Source organism: Cherax quadricarinatus, chromosome 29 (genome assembly GCF_038502225.1).
Source record: "Cherax quadricarinatus isolate ZL_2023a chromosome 29, ASM3850222v1, whole genome shotgun sequence".
NCBI lineage: Eukaryota > Metazoa > Arthropoda > Malacostraca > Decapoda > Parastacidae > Cherax > Cherax quadricarinatus.
The window spans coordinates 21,967,936-21,985,435 of NC_091320.1; the positions used below are offsets into that span (position 1 = coordinate 21,967,936).

Below are 17,500 nucleotides of genomic sequence, written 5' to 3' on the forward strand. Positions count from 1 at the left end.
TACCCTTTCCACTTTTAGCTCGACGATGTATTCAAAACTCATAACTACGTGGTCACTAGCTCCAATGGGCCTTTCATATGTGATGTGCTCAATGTCTGAGCTACTCAGGGTGAACACGAGGTCCAGTCTTGCTGGTTCATCCTCCCCTCTCTCTCTGGTAGTATCCCTAACATGTTGGTGCATGAGATATGCCAGCACTACATCCATCATCTTGGCTGTCCATGTTTCGGGACCCGCATGTGGCTCCAGGTTTTCCCAATCAATCTCCCTGTGATTGAAGTCGCCCATGACCAGTAACTTCGCTCTACTTGAGTGGGCCCTTCTTGCCACCCCAGCTAGAGTGTCCACCATTGCTCTGTTGCATTCATCATATTCCTCTCTTGGCCTCCTGCAGTTCTGTGGTGGGTTATACATAACTGCAATGACTACCTTGTGTTCCCCTGACTGAACTGTACCTACTATGTAATCCTTTTCTCCAATCTCGTCCATACCTTCCATTTCTTGATAACCCCACCGGTTTTTTATTAGCGCAACCCCTCCCCCCCCCTGCTCCTTCTATCCTTCCTCAGGATCTGATATCCGGGTGGGAAAATTGCATCTGTTATTATCCCAGTGTGTTTCGTTTCTGTAACCGCTACGATGTCTGGGGACAACTCCTTGATTCTTTCGTGCCACTCCTCACATTTATTCGTTATTCCATCCGCGTTCGTGTACCAAACCTTCAGCTTTTCAATAACTGTGGTCTGGGGAGAGAGGTGGGTTAGGGGGAGCAGGGGGCGTATAGGGGGTTGCTGTGGGGGTGGTGGTGGTGGTGGTGGTGTGTGTGTGTGTGTGTGTGTGTGTGTGTGTGTGTGTGTGAGTGTGTTTTTTTTTGTGAGCGTATGTGTATCTGTGTGAGTCTGTGTGTACATTCAAAGTGTATATGCTTTAAAAATAACATGGCATTCAAAGCAGCATGCAGATGAAAGAGAGTATTTACAGACTGTGGCCATTGTTTACACAGAGGTGAGCCGGCTACATTGTGGAGGGAGCGTCCGCCAGCCCTCACATACAATCTCCCCCACAATAGGACTTTCCCACAGCACCAGCAACAACAAAACATCAAGAGTTTTATCGGATTAACAGGATCTGCTTTTGATCATTTCCAAGCACGATGCATCGGCTGCCTTTTATCAGCTGAATTATTTATTCGCGCGAAAATCAGAAATTTGTTCGGCAGAGAGTAATGCTGGAAGAGCGAGGTCGGTGGTGGTGGGCGTTGTGTGGTAGTCACCAGTGTTGAACAACTGAAGTATTTGCTGTTGATACTACAGCTACTGCTAACGTTAGTCTTTAAATATATAAAATACAGCAGATAGCACATTATTCTAGGCAAGGGGCCGCATGTGGCCCACGGGCCACATGCGGCCCACTGGCCACATGCGGCCCACGGGCCACATGCGGCCTGCAACAAGATTTTATGCGGCCTTCAGTAACTTGAAATATTTATAAATAGTAAAATTAATAAGCCCTCATTTTCGGTCATTTAAAGTTAAGAATTTTGTTGCTTGTAACAATTTATATGTCAAAATTTGTTCCAATTCTTGTTGTAATCTTTTCATTTTTCAGATATAACCTTCAGTTATGGAAGGAAAAATGACGAGAACAGTGGAGAGTGAATGCCATCTGTTTAATGACGAATGTGACGTAAAGTACTTTGTACCAACAGGTGATAAAACCTTGCGTGTTGTATGCCACGAAACTGTTGAAGTTTTGAAGGAGTACGATATACGTTTTTCACTATGAGATCAAACATAAACCAGGTTATTTCCAATTCACAGGAACACAGCGTTCGGAAAAAAAAATCAATACAGAGCAGGTTGGTTTCCCAGCAAGATTATTTTTATCCAAAGGAAAGCTGAAAATGAAGCTTTAACCAGAGCCAGTTATAAAGTAGCTTATGTGTTAGCTAAAAGAGGAAAGCCATTCAACGATGGAGATTTTTTTTAAAGAGTGTATGATGGAAGCAGTGGGGAAGTTCTGCCCAGAAGAAGAAAATGTGTTCAAAATCAGTCTTTCGCCAAACTGTTGCCTTATTATACATCAGTTCGATGGCTTAGTCGTGGAAAGGTTCTATAACGGTTCTTTCAGCTCAGACAGGAAATTGATTTATTTCTCACAGAGACGAATCGACCCGACCCACTTCTATCAAACACTGACTGGCTTTGGAAATCTTTTTTTTTGGAGGCGTGACAAGTCATATAAATCAATTGAATCCGAAGTTACAAACAAATTTAATCTGTTCATGCATCTGAAGGACAGCTGAAAGTTTCTAACTTAGTTCCCAAGTTTTTTAACTTAGTTCCCAAGTTTTTTAACTTAGTTCCCAAGTTTTCTAACTTAGTTCCCAAGTTTTCTAACGTAGTTCCCAAGTTTTTTAACTTAGTTCCCAAGTTTTCTAACTTGGTTCCCAAGTTTTCTAACTTAGTTCCCAAGTTTTTTAACTTAGTTCCCATGTTTTCTAACGTAGTTCCCAAGTTTTCTAACTTAGTTCCCAAGTTTTCTAACTTAGTTCCCAAGTTTTCTAACTTAGTTACCAAGTTTTCTAACTTAGTTCCCAAGTTTTCTAACTTAGTTACCAAGTTTTCTAACTTAGTTCCCAAGTTTTCTAACTTAGTTCCCAAGTTTTCTTAGTTCCCAAGTTTTCTAACTTAGTTCCCAAGTTTTCTAACTTAGTTCCCAAGTTTTCTAACTTAGTTCCCAAGTTTTCTAACTTAGTTCCCAAGTTTTCTAACGTAGTTCCCAAGTTTTCTTAGTTCCCAAGTTTTCTAACTTAGTTCCCAAGTTTTCTTAGTTCCCAAGTTTTCTAACTTAGTTCCCAAGTTTTCTAACTTAGTTCCCATGTTGTGAAAAATTTCGTGAAGAAAGTGAAGCAGAATTTCCGTCTTCATTTGCAACAGAAATCATTAATGATTCGCAAAAAAACAGTTTTAGAAACGATTTTCTGATCTTGATGGAAGAAAATAGATGAAACAAAGCTGTTTCAAAATCCATTTGACTGCAATGTTGAAACCCTCTCTAGTCAGTTTCAAATAGAAATTATTGCTCTTCATCACAAGACTTGCTGAAAGAAATGTATAAATAATGAGATCAGATCCAATTTTATAAATTTTTACTGCCTGAACAGTTTCCAGATTTGAAGGAATTTGCTCGTGGATTCGTAATCAGTTTATGGTACAACTTACTTACCTTCGTGAACCATCATTGTAAAAAAAATTAAATATGTCAAGTTCAAATATCGCACAAATTTATCTGATGAGCCTTTGAAGTATATTCTAATAATTGGCTCCTCAAGACTGAAACATCGGCTGAGCAATATTTTGAAATGAAAAGACCAGTTATATCATTCCCATTAATCTTGTGGGAATAAATCATGTGCAGTTTTTCTCATTTGTAATTCATTATACTGTCAAAGCATTGGTTTATTTTTGACATTTTAATTCATTATACTTCATTTCACATTGTAAGCACGGTATTGTTTCCTCGTAATTGTCACATTTATCTTTTGTACCGAATCGTATCAAATTGATTACAAAAAGGATCCAAATAAAAATTATTCGTTTAAATTTTATTCGTTCATATATATTGACAAGACTGATTTTTTCTCCATCGCACGAAAATTTGTGAAATAGACGATGTGGCCCTCGTAGTGAAAAATTTGGAGAGCCCTGAGCTAGGTTACTGAGGTGATGCTGTATAACCCGTATATAGGAGAGAAAAGCTTACGACGACGCTTCGGTCCGACTTGGACCATTTACAGAGTCACAGTGTGACTTTGTAAATGGTCCATGTCGGATCGAAACGTCGTCGTAAGCCTCTCTCTCCTATGCGCGGGTTATTTATGAAATGAAAATATAAATCAAATCGAGATCAGAAAGAGACACAGAAGGAGAAAATTACATTTGTGAGATGACAAAGTGCTTCGAGAATTTCCGTACTCAAGACTAGGTCTCAGACCGAGCCGCGGGGGCGCTGACCCCCGAAACCCTCTCCAAGTAAACTCCAGGTAAGTAGTGGAATACTCGAGTATTCAAAGCCATGGAATACCCAAATATTCAAGACCATGGAGTGGGATACACCATGGAGTGGGATACTCGAGTATTCAAGACCATGAAGTGGGATACACCATGGAGTGAGATACACCATGGAGTGGGATACACCATGGAGTGGGATACTCGAGTATTCAAGACCATGGAGTGGTATACTCGAATATTCAAGACCATGGAGTGGGATACTCGAGTATTCAAGACCATGGAGTGGGAGACTCGAATATTCAAGACCATGGAGTGGTATACTCGAATATTCAAGACCATGGAGTGGGATACTCGAGTATTCAAGACCATGGAGTGGGATACTCGAATATTCAAGACCATGGAGTGGGATACTCGAGTATTCAAGACCATGGAGTGGGATACACCATGGAGTGGGATACTCGAGTATTCAAGACCATGGATTGGTATACTCGAATATTCAAGACCATGGAGTGGGATACACCATGGAGTGGGATACTCGAGTATTCAAGACCATGGAGTGGGATACTCGAATATTTAAGACCATGGAGTGGGATACTCGAATACTCAAGACCATGGAGTGGGATACTCGAGTATTCAAGACCATGGAGTGGGATACACCATGGAGTGGGATACTCGAGTATTCAAGACCATGGAGTGGGATACACCATGGAGTGGGATACTCGAGTATTCAAGACCATGGAGTGGGATACACCATGGAGTGGGATACTCGAATATTCAAGACCATGGAGTGGGATACACCATGGAGTGGGATACTCGAGTATTCAAGACCATGGAGTGGGATACTCGAATATTCAAGACCATGGAGTGGGATACACCATGGAGTGGGATACTCGAGTATTCAAGACCATGGAGTGGTATACTCGAATATTCAAGACCATGGAGTGGGATACTCGAGTATTCAAGACCATGGAGTGGGATACTTGAGTATTCAAGACCATGGAGTGGGATACTCGAGTATTCAAGACCATGGAGTGGGATACTCGAGTATTCAAGACCATGGAGTGGGATACTCGAGTATTCAAGACCATGGAGTGGTATACTCGAGTATTCAAGACCATGGAGTGGGATACTCGATTACTCAAGACCATGGAGTGGGATACTCGAGTATTCAAGACCATGGAGTGGGATACTCGAGTACTCAAGACCATGGAGTGGGATACTCGAGTACTCAAGACCATGGAGTGGGATACTCGAGTATTCAAGACCATGGAGTGGGATACTCGAGTATTCAAGACCATGGAGTGGGATACTCGAGTATTCAAGACCATGGAGTGGGATACTCGAGTATTCAAGACCATGGAGTGGGATACTCCAGTATTCAAGTCCATGGAGTGAGATACTCGAATATTCAAGACCATGGAGTGGGATACTCGAGTATTCAAGACCATGGAGTGGGATACTCGAGTATTCAAGACCATGGAGTGGGATACTCGAGTATTCAAGACCATGGAGTGGGATACTCGCGTATTCAAGACCATGGAGTGGGATACTCGAGTATTCAAGACCATGGAGTGGGATACTCGAGTATTCAAGACCATGGAGTGGGATACTCGAGTATTCAAGACCACTGAGTTGGATACTCGAGTATTCAAGATCATGGAGTGGGATACTCGAGTATTCAAGACCATGGAGTGGGATACTCGAGTATTCAAGACCATGGAGTGGGATACTCGAGTATTCAAGACCATGGAGTGGGATACTCGAGTATTCAAGACCATGGAGTGGGATACTCGAGTATTCAAGACCATGGAGTGGGATACTCGAGTATTCAAGACCATGGAGTGGGATACTCGAGTATTCAAGACCATGGAGTGGGATACTCGAGTATTCAAGACCCTGGAGTGGGATACTCGAGTATTCAAGACCATGGAGTGGGATACTCGAGTATTCAAGACCATGGAGTGGGATACTCGAGTATTCAAGACCATGGAGTGAGATACTCGAATATTCAAGACCATGGAGTGGGATACTCGAGTATTCAAGACCATGGAGTGGGATACTCGAGTATTCAAGACCATGGAGTGGGATACTCGAGTATTCAAGACCATGGAGTGAGATACTCGAATATTCAAGACCATGGAGTGGGATACTCGAGTATTCAAGATCATGGAGTGGGATACTCGAGTATTCAAGACCATTGAGTGGGATACTCGAGTATTCAAGTCCCTGGAGTGGGATACTCGAGTATTCAAGACCATTGAGTGGGATACTCGAGTATTCAAGACCATGGAGTGGGATACTCGAGTATTCAAGACCATGGAGTGGGATACTCGAGTATTCAAGACCATGGAGTGGGATACTCGAGTATTCAAGACCATGGAGTGGGATACTCGAGTATTCAAGATAATGGAGTGGGATACTCGAGTATTCAAAACCATGGAGTGGGATACTCGAGTATTCAAGATCATGGAGTGGGATACTCGAGTATTCAAAACCATGGAGTGGGATACTCGAGTATTCAAGACAATGGAGTGGGATATTCGAGTATTCAAGACCATGGAGTGGGATACTCGAGTATTCAAGACCATGGAGTGGGATACTCGAGTATTCAAGACCACTGAGTGGGATACTCGAGTATTCAAGACCATGGAGTGGGATACTCGAGTATTCAAGACCATAGAGTGGTATACTCGAGTATTCAAGACCATGGAGTGGGATACTCGAGTATTCAAGACCATGGAGTGGGATACTCGAGTATTCAAGACCATGGAGTGGGATACTCGAGTATTCAAGACCATGGAGTGGGATACTCGAGTATTCAAGATCATGGAGTGGGATACTCGAGTATTCAAGACCATGGAGTGAGATACTCGAGTATTCAAGACCATGGAGTGGGATACTCGAGTATTCAAGACCATAGAGTGGTATACTCGAGTATTCAAGACCATAGAGTGGTATACTCGAGTATTCAAGACCATGGAGTGGGATACTCGAGTATTCAAGACCATGGAGTGGGATACTCGAGTATTCAAGACCATGGAGTGGGATACTCGAGTATTCAAGACCATGGAGTGGGATACTCGAGTATTCAAGACCATGGAGTGGGATACTCGAGTATTCAAGACCATTGAGTGGGATACTCGAGTATTCAAGACCATGGAGTGGGATACTCGAGTATTCAAGACCATGGAGTGGGATACTCGAGTATTCAAGACCATGGAGTGAGATACTCGAATATTCAAGACCATGGAGTGGGATACTCGAGTATTCAAGACCATGGAGTGGGATACTCGAGTATTCAAGACCATGGAGTGGGATACTCGAGTATTCAAGACCATGGAGTGGGATACTCGGGTATTCAAGACCATGGAGTGGGATACTCGAGTATTGGAAAACGTTTGGAAGATAAACACTGACAAAAACACTCACACACCGAAACAGAGGAAAGAATTGCTAACAAATCCACTGACATAACTAATAACAAAGACATTAAGAGGTATCAGTCAGGAGAGGGATAATAAAAATAAAAGAATTCACAAACGTCTAGCGGCTTATTAAGGATGGAAGTGAAGAAAGAAGAAATTTTTTTTTTACAGCTTATCGAGCAGTTGCTCGATAGTGCAAACCTGACCAAAATAAACGATAAGAAAATTAAAGCAATGAGATAAACACAGTTGTAAAATTTTAAATGCAAACATAGATGAAGTTATTTAATAAAGATTGGAGCTGAAGGACTTTATACACGAGAGGAAATATGATATAGCCTTTCTGAGTGAAACTAAAATGGCAGACCATAATCAAAACGAATTTATAATTGAAGGAAACTACTCAGTGTGAAGGAGAGGGAGAGACAGAGAGAGACAGAGTAAGAGGGAGATAGAGAGAGAAAAAGACAGAGTAAGGGGGAGAAAGAGAGACAGAGACACAGAGGCACCATTAGTAAATTAATGAAAGAAACAATTCAAGCTTCAGTAAATAAAACGCAAAGCACAAATAATGCTTGTAAGACTCCAACATGAATTTAAGATGTTAGAAGAGGATACACACGCGCCATTTTATTTGATGTGACTTGGGAGAAACTCTCTTAAGCAACACAATGTATAGTGCAAGAAGAGAAATATTGTTGAAAATTGCTGAAGATAATACGAGAGTTATTGTAAGTGAGGATTTCAACTGTGAAGAAATAAAGTGAGCAATATATAACGCTGGAACTTTAAATAAAGTAAGCAACATATGAGGCTGGAACTTTAAATAAAGTAAGCAACATATGAGGCTGGAACTTTAAATAAAGTGAGCAACATATGAGGTTGGAACTTTAAATAAAGCGAGCAACATATGAGGCTGGAACTTTAAATAAAGTGAGCAACATATGAGGCTGGAACTTTAAATAAAGTAAGCAACATATGAGGCTGGAACTTTAAATAAAGTGAGCAACATATGAGGTTGGAACTTTAAATAAAGTGAGCAACATATGAGGCTGGAACTTTAAATAAAGTGAGCAACATATGAGGCTGGAACTTTAAATAAAGTGAGCAACATATGAGGCTGGAACTTTAAATAAAGTGAGCAACATATGAGGCTGGAACTTTAAATAAAGTGAGCAACATATGAGGCTGTAACTTTAAATAAAGTAAGCAACATATGAGGCTGGAACTTTAAATAAAGTGAGCAACATATGAGGCTGGAACTTTAAATAAAGTGAGCAACATATGAGGTTGGAACTTTAAATAAAGTGAGCAACATATGAGGCTGGAACTTTAAATAAAGTGAGCAACATATGAGGCTGGAACTTTAAATAAAGTGAGCAGCATATGAGGCTGGAACTTTAAATAAAGTGAGCAACACATGAGGCTGGAACTTTAAATAAAGGGAGCAACATATGAGGCTGGAACTTTAAATAAAGTAAGCAACATATGAGGCTGGAACTTTAAATAAAGTAAGCAACATATGAGGCAGGAACTTTAAATAAAGGGAGCAACATATGAGGCTGGAACTTTAAATAAAGTAAGCAACATACAACGCTGGAACTTTAAATAAAGTGGGCAGCATATGAGGCTGGAACTTTAAATAAAGTGAGCAACATATGAGGCTGGAACTTTAAATAAAGTGAGCAACATATGAGGCTGGAACTTTAAATAAAGTAAGCAACATATAACGCTGGAACTTTAAATAAAGTAAGCAACATATGAGGCTGGAACTTTAAATAAAGTAAGCAACATATGAGGCTGGAACTTTAAATAAAGTAAGCAACATATGAGGCAGGAACTTTAAATGAAGTGAGAAACATGTGAGGCTAGAACTTTAAATAAAGTGAGCAGCATATGAGGCTGGAACTTTAAAGAAAGTTAGCAGCATACGAGGCTGGAACTTTAAATAAAGTGAACAACATATGAGGCTGGAACTTTAAATAAAGTGAGCAACATATGAGGCTGGAACTTTAAATAAAGTAAGCAACACATGAGGTTGGAACTTTAAATAAAGTGAACAACATATGAGGCTGGAGCTTTAAATAAAGTAAGCAACATGTGAGGCTGGAACTTTAAATAAAGTGAGCAACATATGAGACTGGAACTTTAAATAAAGTGAGCAATATATGAGGCTGGAACTTTAAATAAAGTGAACAACATATGAGGCTGGAACTTTAAATAAAGTGAGCAACATATGAGGCTGGAACTTTAAATAAAGTGAGCAACATGTGAGGCTGGAACTTTAAATAAAGTAAGCAACATATGAGGCTGGAACTTTAAATAAAGTAAGCAACATATGAGGCTGGAGCTTTAAATAAAGTAAGCAACATATAACGTTGGAACATTAAATAAAGTAAGCAAGATATGAGGCTGGAACTTTAAATAAAGTAAGCAACATATGAGGCTGGAACTTTAAATGAAGTAAGCCACATATAACGTATGAACTTTAAATAAAGTGAGCAACATATGAGGCTGGAACTTTAAATAAAGTAAGCAACATATGAGGCAGGAACTTTAAATGAAGTAAGCAACATATAACGCAGGAACTTTAAATAAAGTGAGCAACATGTGAGGCTGGAACTTTAAATAAAGTAAGCAACATATGAGGCTGGAACTTTAAATAAAGTAAGCAACATATGAGGCTGGAGCTTTAAATAAAGTAAGCAACATATAACGTATGAACTTTAAATAAAGTAAGCAACATATGAGGCTGGACCTTTAAATAAAGTAAGCAACATATGAGGCTGGAACTTTAAATAAAGTGAGCAACATGTGAGGCTGGAACTTTAAATAAAGTGAATAGCATATGAGGCTGGAACTTTAAATAAATTGAGCTACATATGAGGCTGGAACTTTAAATAAAGTAAGCAACATATAACGCTGAAACTTTAAATAAAGTAAGCAACATGTGAGACTGGAACTTTAAATAAAATAAGCAACATGTGAGGCTGGAACTTTAAATAAAGTTAGCAGCATATAACGCTGGAACTTTAAATAAAGTAAGCAACATATGAGGCTGCAACTTTAAATAAAATAAGCAACATGTGAGGCTGGAGCTTTAAATAAAGTGAGCAACATATGAGGCTGGAACTTTAAATAAAGTTAGCAGCATATAACGCTGGAACTTTAAATAAAGTAAGCAACATATGAGGCTGCAACTTTAAATAAAATAAGCAACATGTGAGGCTGGAGCTTTAAATAAAGTGAGCAACATATGAGGCTGGAACTTTAAATAAAGTTAGCAGCATATAACGCTGGAACTTTAAATAAAGTAAGCAACATATGAGGCTGGAACTTTAAATAAAGTAAGCAAGATATGAGGCTGAAACTTTAAATAAAGTAAGCAACATATAACGCTGGAACTTTAAATAAAGTAAGCAACATATGAGGCTGGAACTTTAAATAAAGTAAGCAAGATATGAGGCTGAAACTTTAAATAAAGTAAGCAACATATAACGCTGGAACTTTAAATAAAGTAAGCAACATATGAGGCTGGAACTTTAAATAAAGTAAGCAACATATAACGTTGGAACTTTAAATAAAGTAAGCAACATATAACGCAGGACCTTTAAATAAAGTGAACAGCATATGAGGATGGAACTTTAAATAAAGTGAGCAACATATGAGGCTGGAACTTTAAATAAAGTGAGCAACATATGAGGCTGGAACTTTAAATAAAATAAGCAACATATGAGGCTGGAACTTTAAATAAAGTAAGCAACATATGAGGCTGGAACTTTAAATAAAGTAAGCAACATATGAGGCTGGAACTTTAAATAAAGTAAGCAACCTATGAGGCTGGAACTTTAAATAAAGCAACCAACATATAACGCTGGAACTTTAAATAAAGTAAGCAACATATGAGGCTGGAACTTTAAATAAAGTAAGCAACATATGAGACTGGAACTTTAAATTAAGTAAGCAACATATGAGGCTGGAACTTTAAATAAAGTAAGCAACATATGAGGCTGGAACTTTAAATAAAGTAAGCAACATATGAGGCTGGAACTTTTAAATAAAGTAAGCAACATATGAGGCTGAAACTTTAAATAAAGTAAGCAACATATGAGGCTGGAACTTTAAATAAAGTGAGCAACATATGAGGCTGAAACTTTAAATAAAGTAAGCAACTTATGAGGCTGGAACTTTAAATAAAGTAAGCAACATATGAGGCTGGAACTTTAAATAAAGTAAGCAACATATGAGGCTGGAACTTTAAATAAAGTAAGCAACATATGAGGCTGGAACTTTAAATAAAGTAAGCAACATATGAGGCTGAAACTTTAAATAAAGTAAGCAACATATGAGGCTGGAACTTTAAATAAAGTGAGCAACATATGAGGATGGAACTTTAAGTAAACAGTCAGCAGAGTTCCTGAAAGTAACGACAGGGATTTTTTTATGTACGAACTTATAAATAAAGTGAGAGGTCGATACTTGGCCTGATACTGACTGCAACAGCGGAAGAAATTACACTATGTAGACCTAGTTGCAGGGACTAATCCTCTGCTTCTAGAAACAACATTTGTTACATATGACTGAGGAGAAGAATGGGGAACACACAAGCAATAACAAGATTATAAGATATGAAAATACATATATTTACGGCAGTAGTTTAGAGAAAAATTGGGGCTATAACATTGCCAGAGGAATGATGATGTATACAAAGACTTCTCTAAAATTTATCAGTTTTTCAACACACCGGCTGTCTCCCACCAAGGCAGGGCGTCCCGGGAAAAGAAGAAACACTTTCCTCATTAGTCAATCATCATGTTGCTAGAGGCACTCTGACATTACAGCTCGGATGCCCCTCCTCGCTTCCCTTTCAGAGTGCAGGCGTTGTACCTCCCACCTTCAGGACTCAAGTCTGGCTAACCGATTTCCCTGAAACCCTTCATAGATATTACTTTGCTCACACTCCAACAGCAAGTCAGGTCATAAAAACCACTTACCCCCATTCCTATTTAACACGATCACACACGCCAGTTGGATGTCCAGACCCGTACCCTGCCTTCCCTCTACTACAAATTTATACACAACCCAAGTCATCCTATCTTGTTCCAACTTCTCTAAATGTCCAAATTACCTGAGTAACCTTTCTGCAGCACTCCGGATAAAAATTTTAGTAACCCCCACATCTCCTCTCCAAACTGCGAATTCTCTCCATGATATTCACACCACACATTGCCCTCGGACACGACATCTCCACTGCTTTCATCTTCCTACTCAACGCAACGTTATAAACCCATGTTTCATACCCATTTGAGAATGTTGGTACCAATATATTCTTATACATTCCTGTTTTTGCCTACATGGGTGACGTTCCTCGCTGCCACTGATGCCTCAGTGCACCACCACCTTCCTTCCTCCGTCACTTCTGTAGTTCACCTGAGCCTTCATTAACACCATCCAGCAACAAATCCCTCAATTACCTAAATTTCATTACTCCCACTCACTTGCCCACTCACCTTCCCATTCACCTGCCCACTCACCTTCCCATTCACCTGCCCACTCACCTGCCCATTCACCTGCCAACTCACCCACTCGCTTTCCCACTCACCTGCCCATTCACTAGTGAAGCCACCCTACGCCTCCGTGAGCTTAAAGGCTCAAAACCATGTACGGAGCTCTCAGGTGAAACGATCAGGTGAGGGACCCAGCGCAACGAATGGTGCAGGCTTGATCCTCCATCCTTTGAACTATGTAATATATATGTCGTGCTGAATAGGTAAAACTTGCTATTTTGACTTAAATAGCAACGCTCTTCTTGCCTAATAAGGTAAGCGAAAATGTGTGTATGCAATAATTGCGCAAAAATCATTCTGAACCTAACGAAAAGGAAAATATATTTCATTGTGTTTGCTTATTATTAAATTATTGTAACCTTGTCTAAAATATATTTAGTTGGATTAGACTAAGTTAAATTGCTCTTGTTATAACAAGGTTAGGTAAGTTTTGGTACAAAATTAATAATTTTTACATTACCATAAATGAAAATAATATATCTTTAAAGATATAAGAGAAAATTTTAGAAAGAACTTTATTTTAAATGAGTTCTTGCTAATTGAGCATATTTACCTACTCGGCAAGACATCCTTTGTCCTCGCAACTTGAAGAAAGTCAAGTTTGCTAGGCTCAAGTTGTTTGTAGGATTGTATGGTACAGTGGTTTAGAGCGCCGTGAATTTTCGCTCGCCATGAGGCAGGTTAAAACAACGCGAGTTCGATCCCCCGGCTAGCCTCAGTGATGCTATACATACATATATATATATATATATATATATATATATATATATATATATATATATATATATATATATATATATATATATATATATATATATATATATATATATATATATATATATATATATATATATATATATATATATATATAAATGCATCCACGAACAACTGGTTTTAAGCCAATAACAATAGTGTAACTAGCTGGTGATCGAACCCCCGATAATTTAGCACTCCTCCCGAGAAGCCTACCAAAATTCCGCGGCGCATTAGTCTACTTGGCCACCAATGCTTCAAAAATCCGGTGCCCAGTACCAGTGCTGGTTTTATCTTTCTTATATGTATGTTTGTGTATGTATATATGTTTGTGTGTAGAACAGTTTTTGGTGTGTGTTCCAGGAGAGGCACCACCAGCGCTGGACTGGTCCGTGGCCGGGGGTGAAGGAGCACTGGACGTGTCTGGATCCTTGGTGCTCCTTCCTGGATCAATCCTCCACCTGGATTGTCTCTTCCCGAGGATCCACGGTAACCCCACCTGGGCGTGGACCTCCAGTTACCGTCAGTACCCTACAGGTTAGTACATGGTACCCTCAGCACCCCCACAGAAGAGTGCCTGGTACCCTTTGTACCCCAATAGAAGAGTACCTGGTACCGTCATTACCTTAACAGATGAGTACCTGGTACTGTCATTACCTTAACAAATGAGTACCTGATACCGTCATTACCTTAACAGATGAGTACCTGATACCGTCAGTACGCCCACAGAAGAGTGCCAGGTACCGTCAGTACCACCACAGAAGAGTACCAGGCACCATCAGTACCCCCACAGAAGAGTACCAGATACGCTCAGTACCCCCACAGGTGAGTACCTGGTACCCTCAGTACCCGACAGAAGAGTACCTGGTACCGTCATTACCTTAACAGATGAGTACCTGGTACCGTCAATATACCCACAGAAGAGTGCCAGGTACCGTCAGTACCACCACAGAAAAGTACCAGATACCGTCATTACCCCCAGAGAAGAGTACCAGGTACCCTCAGTACCCCAGCAGAAGAGTACCAAGTACCCTCAGTACCCCCACAGGGGAGTACATGGTACCCTTAGTACCCCACAGAAGAGTACCTGGTACAGTCTGTACCCCAATAGAAGAGTACCTGGTACCATCATTACCTTAACAGATGAGTACATGGTATCGTCAGTACCACCACAGAAAAGTACCAGATACCGTCATTACCCCCACAGAAGAGTACCAGGTACCCTCAGTACCCCAGCAGAAGAGTACCAAGTACCCTCAGTACCCCCACAGGGGAGTACATGGTACCCTTAGTACCCCACAGAAGAGTACCTGGTACAGTCTGTACCCCAATAGAAGAGTACCTGGTACCGTCATTACCTTAACAGATGAGTACCTGATACCGTCAGTACGCCCACAGAAGAGTGCCAGGTACCGTCAGTACCACCACAGAAGAGTACCAGGCACCGTCAGTACCCCCACAGAAGAGTACCAGATACGCTCAGTACCCCCACAGGTGAGTACCTGGTACCCTCAGTACCCGACAGAAGAGTACCTGGTACCGTCATTACCTTAACAGATGAGTACCTGGTACCGTCAATATACCCACAGAAGAGTGCCAGGTACCGTCAGTACCACCACAGAAAAGTACCAGATACCGTCATTACCCCCACAGAAGAGTACCAGGTACCCTCAGTACCCCAGCAGAAGAGTACCAAGTACCCTCAGTACCCCCACAGGGGAGTACATGGTACCCTTAGTACCCTACAGAAGAGTACCTGGTACAGTCTGTACCCCAATAGAAGAGTACCTGGTACCATCATTACCTTAACAGATGAGTACATGGTATCGTCAGTACCCCCACAGAAGAGTACCAGGTAACGTCAGCACCACCACTGAAGAGTACCAGGTACCGTCAGTGCCCCCACAGAAGAGTACCAGGTACCGTCAGTACCCCCTACAGAAGAGTACCTGGTACCGTCAGTACCCTAACAGAAGAGTACCAGGTACCGTCACTACCCCTACAGATACAGAATAGTACCTGGTACCGTCAGTACCCCCTACAGAAGAGTACCTGGTACCGTCAGTACCCCCTACAGAAGAGTACCTGGTACCGTCAGTACCCCCTACAGAAGAGTACCTGGTACCGTCAGTACCCCTACAGAAGAGTACCTGGTACTGCCACTACCCCCACAGAAGAGTACCAGGTACCGTCAGTACCCCCTACAGAAGAGTACCTGGTACTGTCAGTACCCCTTACAGAAGAGTACCTGGTACCGTCAGTACCCCTACAGAAGAGTATCTGGTACCCCCTACAGAAGAGTACCTGGTACCGTCAGTAGCCCCTACAGAAGAGTACCTGGTACCGCCAGTACCCCCTGCAGAAGAGTACCTGGTACCGTCAGTACCCCATACAGAAGAGTACCTGGTACCGTCAGTACCCCCTACAGAAGAGTACCTGGTACCGTCAGTACCCCTACAGAAGAGTACCTGGTATTGCCACTACCCCCACAGAAGAGTACCAGGTACCGTCAGTACCCCCTACAGAAGAGTACCTGGTACTGTCAGTACCCCTTACAGAAGAGTACCTGGTACCGTCAGTACCCCTACAGAAGAGTACCTTGTACTGTCAGTACCCCCTACAGAAGAGTACCTGGTACCGTCAGTACCCCCTACAGAAGAGTACCTGGTACCGTCAGTACCCCCTACAGAAGAGTACCTGGTACCGTCAGTACCCCCTACAGAAGAGTACCTGGTACCGTCAGTACCCCCTACAGAAGAGTACCTGGTACCGTCAGTACCCCCTACAGAAGAGTACCTGGTACCGTCAGTACCCCTACAGAAGAGTACCTGGTACTGCCACTACCCCCACAGAAGAGTACCAGGTACCGTCAGTACCCCCTACAGAAGAGAACCTGGTACTGTCAGTACCCCTTACAGAAGAGTACCTGGTACCGTCAGTACCCCTACAGAAGAGTAGCTGGTACTGTCAGTACCCCCTACAGAAGAGTACCTGGTACCGTCAGTACCCCCTACAGAAGAGTACCTGGTACCGTCAGTACCCCCTACAGAAGAGTACCTGGTACCGTCAGTACCCCCTACAGAAGAGTACCTGGTACCGTCAGTACCCCCTACAGAAGAGTACCTGGTACCGTCAGTACCCCCTACAGAAGAGTACCTGGTACCGTCAGTACCCCTACAGAAGAGTACCTGGTACTGCCACTACCCCCACAGAAGAGTACCAGGTACCGTCAGTACCCCCTACAGAAGAGTACCTGGTACTGTCAGTACCCCTTACAGAAGAGTACCTGGTACCGTCAGTACCCCTACAGAAGAGTACCTGGTACTGTCAGTACCCCCTACAGAAGAGTACCTGGTACCGTCAGTACCCCCTACAGAAGAGTACCTGGTACCGTCAGTACCCCCTACAGAAGAGTACCTGGTACCGTCAGTACCCCCTACAGAAGAGTACCTGGTACCGTCAGTACCCCCTACAGAAGAGTACCTGGTACCGTCAGTACCCCTACAGAAGAGTACCTGGTACTGTCAGTACCCCCTACAGAAGAGTACCTGGTACCGTCAGTACCCCCTACAGAAGAGTACCTGGTACCGTCAGTACCCCCTACAGAAGAGTACCTGGTACCGTCAGTACCCCCTACAGAAGAGTACCTGGTACCGTCAGTACCCCCTACAGAAGAGTACCTGGTACCGTCAGTACCCCCTACAGAAGAGTACCTGGTACCGTCAGTACCCCTACAGAAGAG

General features: G+C 41.8%; 1 protein-coding gene across 1 annotated transcript in view; it reads left to right on the forward strand.

Moving 5' to 3' along the window:
* Window positions 1–17,500, forward strand: part of hig (hikaru genki) — a 163,275-nt gene that overhangs the window by 33,025 nt on the left and 112,750 nt on the right. Inside the window, exon 3 of the mRNA XM_070089799.1 lies at window positions 14,122–14,295. Coding sequence (XP_069945900.1) covers window positions 14,122–14,295 — 174 coding nt within the window. The remainder of the gene's footprint in view (window positions 1–14,121; window positions 14,296–17,500) is intronic.